Source organism: Meleagris gallopavo, chromosome 1 (assembly GCF_905368555.1).
Source record: "Meleagris gallopavo chromosome 1, MGAL_WU_HG_1.1, whole genome shotgun sequence".
NCBI classification, from domain to species: domain Eukaryota; kingdom Metazoa; phylum Chordata; class Aves; order Galliformes; family Phasianidae; genus Meleagris; species Meleagris gallopavo.
The window spans coordinates 61,206,764-61,219,764 of NC_139404.1; the positions used below are offsets into that span (position 1 = coordinate 61,206,764).

The 13,001-nt window shown below is 38.9% G+C and overlaps 1 protein-coding gene across 14 annotated transcripts in view; it reads right to left on the reverse strand.

Moving 5' to 3' along the window:
- Positions 1-13,001, reverse strand: part of MICAL3 (microtubule associated monooxygenase, calponin and LIM domain containing 3) — a 155,753-nt gene that overhangs the window by 13,625 nt on the left and 129,127 nt on the right. For 11 of the 14 annotated variants that reach the window (XM_085230538.1, XM_085230526.1, XM_085230521.1 and 8 more), the window contains 3 exons: positions 10,645-10,695; positions 8,729-8,836; positions 7,921-8,014 (listed from right to left, as the gene is read on the reverse strand). In XM_085230538.1, coding sequence (XP_085086664.1) covers positions 7,921-8,014; positions 8,729-8,836; positions 10,645-10,695 — 253 coding nt within the window. Of the gene's footprint in view, positions 1-3,582; positions 3,634-7,920; positions 8,015-8,728; positions 8,837-10,644; positions 10,696-13,001 lie in introns of all 14 variants that reach the window. The other 3 variants (XM_085230458.1, XM_085230532.1, XM_085230463.1) reach the window with 2 other exon arrangements.

Below are 13,001 nucleotides of genomic sequence, written 5' to 3' on the forward strand. Positions count from 1 at the left end.
CTGGAACAAGGAACTGGTGGGAAAGGAAGATCTGAGGCTGAGACTAATTGGGCAAAGAGATTAAGAACGCTAACTGCTAAAGAAAAGAGGCAGAGAGGAGAGGGGAAAATAGGTAAGGGCTAGAAGAAGACTGATTCAAGAAGGGTTATGACCTAGGGTTGTCCAGAGAAAGAATAATGGTAGAAAAGGGAGAAGAACTCAAAAATTTTGTGAGAAAGCCATTGGTAGGGATTGAATCTGGTGGCCTGAGTCAGTGGGAACACAAGGGGTAGAAGACCAGGAACAAGTAGTGGGGAAGAACAGGAGGTCTGAAGGGTAAACATTAGGATTTCTTTGTCAAAAAGACAGGGATTAAAATTAAATGCCCGAGAAGCAGAAACAAACTGAGAATGAAAATGGAAGTGGTGTAAGAAGCTTTGGGTGGAAAAAGATGAGATTAGGACAAAGATCGCCTGGAAAGTGATTAAAATGGACAAAGTGTGTATCCCAGGGTACTGTATCCTTCCAGTGCATGACTCAGAATCCATGCTTTCAAATCTCACCATTCCACAGCTGCCAGCAAACACCTGTGAAATCCACTGACCATGTCCCATTTCCTCTCCATGAGGATCTACAGAGATGACATCCTAGTTTTGCTATCAGGTACTGCTTAAGGGTAAGTGGCAGATTTTTCTGCAGTGGATCTTAAGGTTATAAATCTGTTGATAATTCCACATAACACACAATCTTAATTTCAGTTGACTTAGCCACTTTTGTAAAGTTCTTTTAACAAAGCTGCATGTATACATCGGAAAAACTACTCAGAACTGAAATGTGACCACCTGAAGTATGAAATGAAAAATCTGCTTTAGAGCAACAGTACATGGTATTTTAGAACAGGAAGAGAGGATTATGACATTTGAGTAAAGCAACATGGGTAGCCAAGGTAGCAAGCCGTAATCCTGTAAACTGGAACTTGACCAGAAGATCAAGAGTTACCACACCTTACAGAAGTTGTTGTTGTTGTGTAGCCTGTAACCACTAAATGAAACGTAATTCTTATTAATATAAAGAAAATCCAGATTAAAGTAATGTCCTAATCACTTGGAAATAATTACCAAGTTACAGATAACTCTGCAATGTATTTCTGCTTATCTTTCTTCTGACATCATGACTCAGAGCTATGCCCGTGCCTCAGAGACACAAATTATCTGGAGAATAATTAACCCACAATGCTTACAGTGCTCAGCAGGACCACACAGCCCCACGGGGTTTAACAGCACTCCACCCAGATGCAGCAGCCTGCACAGACACATTACTTTGAGATCCAAGCTCTAAATCAGCCGCTGAATAGTGACAAGTATCAGCACAGCAATGTATCCCCTCTGGCAAAAGTGTTCTGGCAGCCCTCAAAGCAAATAAAAAGCAAATTCAAGAGACAACAAAACTAAATTATAAAGCCACATACTCAGCAGGCTCTACTGGCTCAGTGCATTTAAAGGGATACTGCCCAATGCTTTTTATTTTTTTTTTATTTTTTTTATTTTTTTTTAAGTTTCTTCAGGGAAAGGTATTTTTGACATGAGCAGAATGATATGTTTTAAAGTGTACCGGCCTTTTTTTTTTTTTTTTTTTCTTTTTAATATCAACATTGTCTCTAACTGCTTGGAGTCCAAATGACTAAGTGGCCACATAAATAAAAGCATCTTACAATAGAAGCCCCAAAATGACTACTCTAGAGTGACAATTTCAGCTCAGAGAAATGGAAAAAGCAAAAAATACGAAATGTAAATTCATTTTTTTTATTATTTGAGATTTTCTGCAACAGTAATTTTTAAGTGACAGTGTCCCTTTAAGTAAAGATTATTTTGCTTTTTTTAAAGCCACCATCAGTGATTTTGCTGGGACTGCTGTCTCTAATGAGGCATTGGGAGAAGAAGGATGGGGAGGAGGGAAAGGTCTAGTGGAAATAGCATTAGATGGGGAAAGGGATCTGTTAGGAATAATTCAGCATCAACCCTTTTACAGCTCCCATTTCATATTCATGTGGGTCTGGGCACACCTAGGAAGAGGATTTCAAAGCCTCTTTGCAGAAGATACCTCAGGAAAGAATGCCGGTGGGACTGAGCAGTGTAAGAAGCTTCATAGTTTGTGGAGGACTATCTCACCAAAATTACCAGCAGGGCCCAACTGGGCAACAAATCAGGTCTAATAAGAATTAAAAAAAGTCTTCCATTTTGAAACTTGATTCTAGTTGGCTTTTCTTAAACAACAAGGCAATTTTGAGTAAATCCCAACAAAGAGCTGCAAGCAGGTATTTTGTGGGTTAGCCTTCCCTTGGAGGAGGAGAAAAAATGAGAATTAAAAGCTTGGGCATGATTTCATCTGAAGGTGCAAATGCAGAAAACAGTAAAACCAGAGGGAAGACCTCCAGGGATCTATCTTGGGTCAGGTCTGGAGCATGTGGACCCTTCATCCTGCTGAGCTGGATGCAGTGCGGCCCATCAACTAAAGTACAGTTTAATCAAGCAACTTCATATTCAGATGACAAAAGAAATGAAAGACTCTCAGATGGCAAAGCAACCTAGCAGGGTTTGCCTTCTCTTGGATCCACTGACAGATTTGTTCACTTTGTAAGAATAGATTTACGTTAACTAATTTTAATTTTCAAGAGGGACAAACGTTAAACTAGCACCATTTACAAAGCAGAAGTTATCCGCCTACTACAGGATTCAGGAAGTGGTATTAATTAAGGAAATGGAGAACCACAGTGCAGAAACTGATGACCACATTATAATTGTAACGTGAGAAAAAAAAGAGCTAAAAGTAACATTAATTAAAGAAATGAAGAATCACAGTACAGAGTGTCAATCACATTATAATCATCAAGCAAGGAAAAAAAGAGCTAAACTCTAGTATGTTTGTCACTTAAATGAAATACAAAAAATAAAATAACATAGCAAGCTTAGTAGCTGTGTAATGGTGCAAATGGAGGTGACTGGAAACAATAGATTGCACCAAAATTGACTGCAACTCTACTTGTAGATTCTCTTCCTAGCCTACAATAAGACAACCCAAGAAATACGAAATCTGCCATCTACACTGCTTCCAAAGTGCCTTGAGGATGCATTTCTTGTGAGCTCATCAAAACACTCTTTGAAAAGAGCAAAAGAGCCTCAGAAGGAGAAAAGGGAGGCAAAGGCATAAATAATCCTTTAGAGTGCTGTAGCTCTCGGGAGTTGGCCAGATCTGCTGTTCCCTTTGCATTAATATATTTTCCTGAAGATTAGGATGGTAGAATTGGACTTCTCAAAGGAGAAACAAAAGTCAGAATGGCCACTTCTAGCAGGGAAGGTGGCTGGAGTGAAAACTGTATATAAATTCTGAAATAATTATCAATATAGAAAATACAAGGAGCTTTACACATGGCTTGTGAAGTATGCCAGGACTTCCCCTCCTTGAGCTGCAAAAGGGGTTCTGCCGTTCATGTGCAAGGACTGTTTCTTCTCGATTGTGAGCCAAGGATGGGAGAAGTAGGTGAAGGGAGGGGTGGGAAGGACTGTCAGCAGGGTTAGTGTCAGCGAGAGGTTCAGCTATACATACCACCCAGATGCAAGTCGATGAGGTCACTGTAATAAGACTCTCCCCAATAGTCTATAACAAGGAATCGGTGAAGACAGAGTTATTGAGTCAGATACCCACCCTAGCCCCACACAATCAAAGCAATCTGTGAGAAAAAAAGACATACAGGCAGACAGAAACGAAGACAGAACAACAAGAAACATGCATCTATGTACGTTTGCACATATATAATACATATAAAATTACATCTTTGTCTATATACATATATGTACACACGCACATATATGTATCACAAAAATATAGTGGGAAGATGAGGAGAAAATTCCCAGCAGGCAGGCATGGATATCCATGGAGAAAAATCAAGAAGTTTACACAGACGCTTCACTCTCTCAGTCTGCACCAGCACTTGACACTGATGTTTTCCCTGTTCCTGCTGAGAAAAACAGAGCTATTCTTGTTGTTTTCGTAACTGTTTAGCTCAGCTGCAAGAAAGGTACAAGGATTGACTTCTTGGAGGTGAGTGTGAGGAGGATGTGTATGTAGAGAACACAAGTGAAAGGCACTGACTGAGTGCCGACACAAATGGCAAACGCAGAAGTGTGGCAAAAAGGGTTTCTGCTATTGCAGTACCTATGTGAGAGAAGAACATAAGAGGGTGTGAAACAGAGACAAGCCTGTCCACAGCTGCTAGAGTCAGGTACACCGTGAGTCTAGCACTGTATAATTATTCTTTGGGGAAGAGACATGGGAGTACTGAGAGCACTGTTTCTCACTGCATATGATTCACTTGATGTCAAGAGGTTGCTCTTAAATTTTTCAGTATCAAACTGTCAGTACAAGACATCTTAAAAATGAGTATCAAAGTTTGTGCTAAAGGAGAACAAGGGAGAAGAAGAAAAAGGTTCAAGAAATTTCCAAGTTTACATGTTTTTCAAGGTAATAATTGAAAAGTCGTAATAATGTCCAGACAGGCGAATGCACTATAATACAAAGCAGTGTTACTTTAATAGTGAGCCCATTCCAGCTGTCTCCTGGGATTCTGCAGAAAAATGGGATACTTTTTTCCTGAGATTATCTTACTTTACCTTGGCAGTGAAATGCCACGATGCAAAAGAAAAATAAAAACAAAAAGGGAAGAAAAAAATACAAATGACAAAAGCTTGGCCCACCTTGTATATGACAAACTTGCCACCTTACATAGAGCTTCCATTTCAGATCATTCATTCTTACTACAAAAGCGACTGCCAAAGGGTGAGATCTTCAAAGATATTAGGAGAGAACAATTAAGGCAATTGAGTAATCATACAGTGTGAGATTATTTTCTGAATCAGAAACGAAATGTTAGGTTGAGCATTCACAGCTTCTTAAAGAACAGGAGGCCAGCTGCACGTTCCCTGAGGCTGAGCCAATTTAAAAAAGAAGAAAAGAAGTTATAGAGAAAGGTGCAATTACTTTGTCAAAATTAAAGTTGACAGTGACCTGCTAGCATCATCATACAGAATATTTCAGTCTGACAACAATCAGATAAGGACTGTCACTTCTGGAAATAGTACTGAACTGTTTGCTCTATTGCTAGGATCTAAACTGTAAACTCACAGGACATTGCTGTGACTATTCTGCTTGGTATAAATCACCTACTAAGGCTGATACAAAATGGATGGAAAATAAAAGCAAAATTATTCTAAGCAAACAAATCCTTACCCAGAATATCTTTTTTTGTTCTCACTAGTCTAACTGAAAGATACACTCCTATAAAGGTGGGAAAAGGTCAAGAGGTCGGAGACATGAACAATTAAGTTAATGAAAGACCTCTACACAAAAAAAACCTGAAAGATGACTAACAGGAAACATGCTGAAAGATGGTAAGAGACTTTGGAAAGTAACTCAGAGGCCTTGTTCCTCTCTTTCTACAAAAGAAAAAGAATCATTACGAAATACAAAATTGTTTCTTCAGTCAGGATTTTCAAAGATCTAGGACTAGATACAAAATGGATGGAAAATAAAAGCAAAATTATTCTAAGCAAACAAATCCTTACCCAGACTATCTTTTTTTGTTCTACTAATACTTCCAAAACTTGCTGTTTAAATGTTTAGTCAGTGAGTGATTTGTTCTCTCCCTACAGGGAGGGAAGCTGAATAACCCACTCCAAGTTAACACTGGTGGCCCTCTAAAGGACAGGAATTACTTCGACCCCATCTTGCAATCCCTGTCCTTTTGTGGAGATGGAGTATGTGCATTGGGGGGCATACTTCCCACCCTCCTCTTTCTCCCACTTGTACAAGTATATTAAAAGGATTATTTTTTTCCCAGATAACAACATTGACCTTCCTGTTTTGTTTAGCTTTTGTTTACGCGGTTTCATTAAGAAAAACTTATCAGAGATAGGGGTATGGCACCACATCTTCACACTTCAGTACTGCTGAATGAGTGGTCACTGTTAGGTCAATACCCAGGCAATGCAGTTGAGAAGAAAATTATTCTGCCCTCCTGAATAATTAATGGTATTGGAGGCAGAAATTAATTGCACTTACAGGATGTGATGTCACATACTTTAAACAACAAGAATTTCTGCTATTTTATTGCAAACTTACGTGAAATATGTAAGCAAGAGTGGTGAAGAATGGAATTTATTTTTAATCTTCAGTTAAAAAAGGCTATGCTTTATATATACATACATACATATATATATATAAAATTATTTTTTTTCCCCATCAAAATGTGTTTCTTGTTAATCTCAAGATATAACTAAACAATTGGAGCTTGTGAATTCTTTAAAATGGAGTTAAGCCCTCTGTAATCAAGAGTAAAGCACACGTTACAGGCTTCCTGAAGAAAAGAGGTTCATTTCACAAAGAATGACCTACAATTTCATAATTTCGCTAGGAAATCCACAAATACAGAAACTCATCTAAGACTGCTTCCATTTTGGGAGAGCTGAGAGTAAGGTATTATGCAAAGGTTTAAGTCTGCAGCCTTCCATACAAAATACCAACTCTTATTCTTGATCTGAACCTTTTTTTTTGGCATTTTGAAGGATGTTCTCTCAGATTTCCAGCTTGTGCTGATATGTCCTACATGAATGCCATTTAGCAGCTGACTACTCAAGGCAGACTTCCAGACATGGAAGGAAAAGAGGAATTAGAAATAAGAAGAGGTGTTAGTAAGCACAGTAACTGGCAGGCCAGCAAATAGAGTGGGACTACAGAGAAATACACTGCATAAGGAAGGTGGCACTACCACAGAGAAAGAGTTTTTACACAAGGGTACTTCTTGAACCCACATATTAAAAACCCAGTCGGATCACAATACCACTCCAGCCATCAAGACTGTTTTCCATACTTGCAGAACTTACTTGCTTTGGTAACTATTCAGATCTGCTGCTTTAGCATGCCTTCATGGAGCAGCAAACACAACTAAACTTGGTGAAGTAATTGGAAAGGAATCTCAACACTTTTCCTTTGGTGAACCTTCACTGCTTAATCTTACACCATCTTCACAGGCATAATGGTCACTCTTAAGTCCAAGCAACAAGCCAAATCATTCTTCCAATCTGTTCCACTGTTACCACTACTGATCTCTGGTCTTTGTAATCAGGTGCATAATCCTGGGCATAATCCTATCAGATACATGCACACTGCATTTGCCTGCTGGATATTTGACTCCATGCAATTAAAGGACTCTTATTTTTCCAGATCATTACACTACTATTAGCATTACCTCAACCAAGTACTCCTCCACTCATGTTTTGCCAGATCAGGTAAAACTCATTTAGTTTAATTACAAATACAGATTACATTCATTTAACAGCTTGACATGGATACCTTTTATGTTTGCATTTCTGCTCTGCACAACTTTGTCTGAAGCAACCAGTGTGCTGGGCTGTGCAGTGAGGAAGATGTTCTGTGATGGTCCCTTGTAAGGACACTACCTTAGTAATCCAACACAATAGAGAAAGCACACACAAATTCAGTTATTTTCTTCATGTACAAATGGGGTTCTTTTACTTTGAAAGCTGTGAATTGCAGCTAGGAACCCCCTGTAATTTTCTAGCTGTAAAATCCAATAATATGTAAAAAACAGTCAGACATCCATTATTAATAATTGGAGGATTACTTCCTGAGTCTTTGGCAAAGACAAGCAAACTAAGTCTCTGCCATTAGAAAGATCCAAGGATTAGAGGAAATACAAGAACAACAAGGCCTCAGGAAGAGAAAAAAAGGGGGAATGAATTCATATTGGACTCTAATTCTAGGCTACAATGGTCCAAATGCCTCTAAAATCCAAGCACCGATGGACTACTGTACAAGCATTTGATAAAAAAAAAAACATTAAAAAGCAAACCAAGCTCTGCTGGATACCTGCTTCTCCTCGAAGGGCCTTCTCCACAGCAACCCCTCTCTCCTCTAGCTGTCTCTGCTTCTCTTCCACTTGTTCAAGCTGCCGCTGGATGATCTGTTGAGAAAAGAAATGAGTTTATCAACAGTAATTCTCCTGCTCTGTTTGCAGCACATACCCAGCACCAACTCAACTTCAGTCAAATTAGCTGTTTGAAAACCAAGTATTTGCATCCAACAACACAATGGCTTGAAAGCTAGTATCACAGTCCCTCCAGTGAGGACACCGCCATCTCTGCATCCTAGTATCTCGTTTTACAGACACCTGGATACTCACTTATTTATTACAACTGAAATCCCCCTCCTAAATGCTAAGTGAAAGGTGTTGCCATTCAGTCAGCTGATCCCCTTCCTCAAGTTTTAAACAAAACCCATCTCCTATAAACAGTTCCAGCAGATTCTTTTGTGAATTAAAGTTTAGTTGGTAACACTTCACCTACCAGCATAATTTAGGAAAGCAGTCACTGATATTATCTGACTACAGCTCTTTCATTCAGTGAATGGTACCATATTCATCTCCAGGTAGGAAGGTCTTATGCTCTCATTTGTCATTTTTCTTGCTGTTCAACTACCTTGACAGGTTACAACAATTTTTTCCCATGTCTGAGAGATTGCACGAAATTTTACGGAGAAAGTAGGAGCAGAGGCAACCATGTAGAACTAGAGGGAATTCTGGCTCTGGAGCCTCTTCTGACACACCCAATGGAATGTCAGGATCATGGTGCCTTCAAATAGGGTTTCCTGCCATAACAAGAAGACTGTGAGACACTACCTGAGCTCTATGTAACCTCTTGAGCTCTTCTTGCTTGGCTTGTCTGCGGGCAGCTTTCTGTACTCGTCGGGTCAGCTTAGCATTCAGTTCCTCTTCTGTGTAGGCTCTCTGGAGGAGAGGAAGGAAAAACAGCAGACTTTATTTCCATGCCCAGAGCTAATGGGGGAGGGAAAATGATTTTCTTTTCCAAAACCGCAGAAGGGAGGTGTTCTGTCTTTGTCATAGCTGTGTCATAAGTCAAGCTTCTGTAGGCAAAGGTGTTCACGGTGCAGTGAGCAACAATTTCAGGGTCAAATCAGGAGTGAAAAAGCACATAAGCCAATTGCAAAGCTGTGATTTTATATGATGTCCCATTTCAGTCTTCTGTTGTTATGTGCAACCTCTCCACAATGATCAAATCCATATTTAACCTATTTCTGAACAGATTTAACCAAATGGACTTAATTAAGTCAATGAGTACCTAATAAGGGGGTCACCTTGATTTCATTTTAGAAAATAAAGACATGTCTACATGAACAGTTACAGCAGAATAAACTAAGAGATTAATATAGACACGTGTGGTTATATTGGTATTCTGCTCTCTTCATAGAAACCATTTCATTCTGGATATAAAATATCTGTATTTGGAAGTTACACTGATATAACTGGTAATGATTACCTGTGTAAATTTGTGCAATTTTCCTCTGAATCAAGAAGGCAAAAAGACATTTGAAAGCAGAATGGTGTTCTGGTGTGAGAGGGAAAATCCCATCTCAAGAACAATGCCACAAAACTGTCTGGTATAAAACAGATCAACCAACACCTTAACTAAAACTAGACTATTATATAGCACCAGAAGTAATCCAAAATGAGAAAGGCTAAAATGAGATAGAAAGATACTCCTCCTTTTCTCCCAAGTGAACTGGTTTGAAAAATATCTAAGTCTAAATTTTTGATTGTACTGAAATGAAGTTTAGTATCTTTTCAGGTATACTAGTCAGTTTGTTGTAATCTAGGTGTGCTTCCTCTCGTCACCTTTAGAGAGTCAAAGAAACTCCACAATTGCATTAAATGAACTACAGGGAAGAGAAGAAATCTCTTCCTACATACATGCATGTAGCCTTTATGAGATAGCTGACCACAGATGTCTTCCACTTCTGGAAATATCTTCCACACTGATAGTTAAGTTTAAGGACAAAACATTAATACAGGCCCACCATGAAATTTCCTTTGTCTAGTTATTGTACTGCCGTGCTGACCACACTATCTGTGTTTTATCGTTCTCAGTGAGCACAGGTTTATATGGTTGGACCATAGCTCTACTAAAAACTCCTCAAATTGATGATCAGCAAGCACCATTATTAAAGCTCCAAGAAGTCAACACTTTGCTGGAAAGTTAGAGACAGCATGACTTTCCTATCCTACTTAATGCTGTTGTGACTATCAATAAGGCCAATAATGACTTCAGAAAGCAGCAACATTTCTAAAACAGAAATGCAACTTCTATCTTGATTTTAGCTTGATACAGAATTTCACTGAGATTTAATGAACTCAAATATTTTGAACAATAATTTTGAAAGAAGGAGTGACAATCCACTACTATGTTCTAAGTATATAAAAAAATAATATATATATTTAACTCCCTACCAACCCCATTTGTTCTGAAGCTCAAAGATCATCCACATTTCTCTGTACCGTGGTGCATTGCTGGGCACTAATAGTGGCATGCATTCTAACACGTCAGACAGTTTGGAGCTCAATGCATTTTTGGTAGACAACCTCTACACAGATTTTGCTGCCCATGTCTGCTAACATCTCACGCATGCACAATCAATGTTGTGATGTTAGTGTACATGTGATGGGTAGCTACATATTCAATGGGTTAATATAGGGATATACATGCAACAATGGCCAACTACTGGGAATGGAGACACTACCTTTGACGAATATGATCTCTTGAATGCCAAGGCGTGTGGTACATAAATCGACTTTAAAGGGGGAATGGTAAAGGAAAAAAATAAAAAACATACAAAATGAAGCAAAATCAGTTCAACATTGAAAATAGATGCATAGTAAAAAAATGAAGCTGTTTTTAAATGCAACACAGAATTGTGCAAATGCTGAACATGGCCCAGTCTGATTTAGCACAACAAAACCGTTGTGCACAAAATCAAGTTTCTAGCACTCTCCCGAAGGCAATTAGCTTTGGCAGCCTCTTTCAAGATACAATCAACCTGGAAAAACTTTTTTTCTAGAGGAATTCTTTGGCCTTTATCCACCTATGGATTTAATATCCACTCGGGCATTAAGTATACATACACATACAAAATTTTGCCTTATAATATGGAATAATGTCTTGTTTGCTGGGGCATGTTTGGTCCGAGTTTGCTAAGCCAATCACATATTACTCTGTCACACAACTCTCCATATATACACTGTTTTACAACCTTTCATGGAGATTGTGTCTATTTCATGGTTTTAAATAATTTCGACTCCATCAAAATAATCATTTGCATTTAAATAATGACATAACCTTCCTCTCTACTTTGTGACTGGAGAAACACCAGATAGGCTCAGAGTGAGTTACCTGTCATCTCCCTGTTTAAAAAGAGAACCTCCAGAGAACCTAAGGAGCTAAAATTAGGAGAAGAGAAAAAAAAAAAAAAGATGTGATATTCATGAGAGGGGAAGGGAGAGGAGAGGAGAGGAGAGGAGAGGAGAGGAGAGGAGAGGAGAGGAGAGGAGAGGAGAGGAGAGGAGAGGAGAGGAGAGGAGAGGAGAGGAGAGGAGAGGAGAGGAGAGGAGAGGAGAGGAGAGGAGAGGAGAGGAGAGGAGAGGAGAGGAGAGGAGAGGAGAGGAGAGGAGAGGAGAGGACCATTGCCTTCCCTCCTCAAGAAAATTCTAGGTTAAGGTGTACCTGAAAATAAGGCAAGTAAACTACCTAGAGTCTTTAAGAGAGGGAAATTTGTCTTGTGTCATGAAGTACAGAGGGCATTATGCCATTCTGGGCAAACAGTCAGCATTTTGCATTTTCACATTTAATTAACTAAAAACAACCACAAACGAAAAGCCATAGAACAACTTATGCACATAAGCAACCATCAGTAAAAAGCAAACTACCTGTGAGTAAAACACGTCTGATCACAATACCACAACTGTAGAGGAACAGTGACAAACACGCACAACGACACACCCATACACAAGGAACCCACAGGGTATTCACAGTAGGAATTCTTTACAAGATGCTTCTCTTGAAAGACATTACACTGAACAGCACGGAAGAAATTTGCTGCTGATCACAAAGAACAGGCTACACAGAGCAAGCCATCTAGGAAGCAAGCTCACTACAATTACTGAAAAAGCAGCACAAGTAAAATTTCAGATTAGAGAAGGGGTTCACATAAAAGTTAAGTGCCATATAGGAAGTAAACTTTTACCCATAGTAAGTAGCTTGTAATTTAAAACACATAACATTCCCACCCCAAATCAGTACAAACCCAGTTTCGTCAGTCCCAAAGTTCAGTTACATTTCTTTTGACAGCAACACATTCCATGTTTGCATCTATGTTTCACATCCTTGGACAGGATGCAATAAAATTAGGTAAGTGGAATTCTCTGATTTGTTTCCTCTAAACAAATCCATTCTCAAAAACTATTCCTTTAGAAAACAGGCAGATGCTGAGCCAAAGAAATTCTTAATATAAGCTCAGCAACAGCAAACAGGAGAAAATGAGATGTTACCAAGATACCTTTGGAAAACTGGTGAGATATTTTGAGTGTTAGGATTCCAGCCATCTGCCACTGTCACCTATCCCCACAAAGCTTAGTGACCGTATCTTCTTCTGCTAATGTCATTTTAAATGAAAGTAGCTCAGCATAGAAAAGACAAACGTACAAAAAAAAACAAACAACCATGGGCTATCAAGGCATACTCAAGTCTGAAAATAGACATGGACCTTATTTAAGGCCTGCTTCCTCCTGAAGGAGCACACAAGGTAGAACAGTAACTCCGTAACTCTTATCTGAACCCCTGTATTGCATATCTGTCCTCTGCTAACCACAGGTACCTCGTTCTTCTGCATCTCTTGGAAGATGCAGAATTTCTCATGAAACACCTTGAGGGCATGCAAGAAGGAATGAAAGGGGAAGAGAAAAAGAGGAATAAAATAAAAATAAAATAATCTTCTTCTCAGAAGAGATCTACATCAACTAGGAAGAGAAACTGAAAGAGAGGTAAGTAAATGCAAAGAAATTCTTACTTTTCATCAAGTCCTTCTACCAGCCTTATATATAT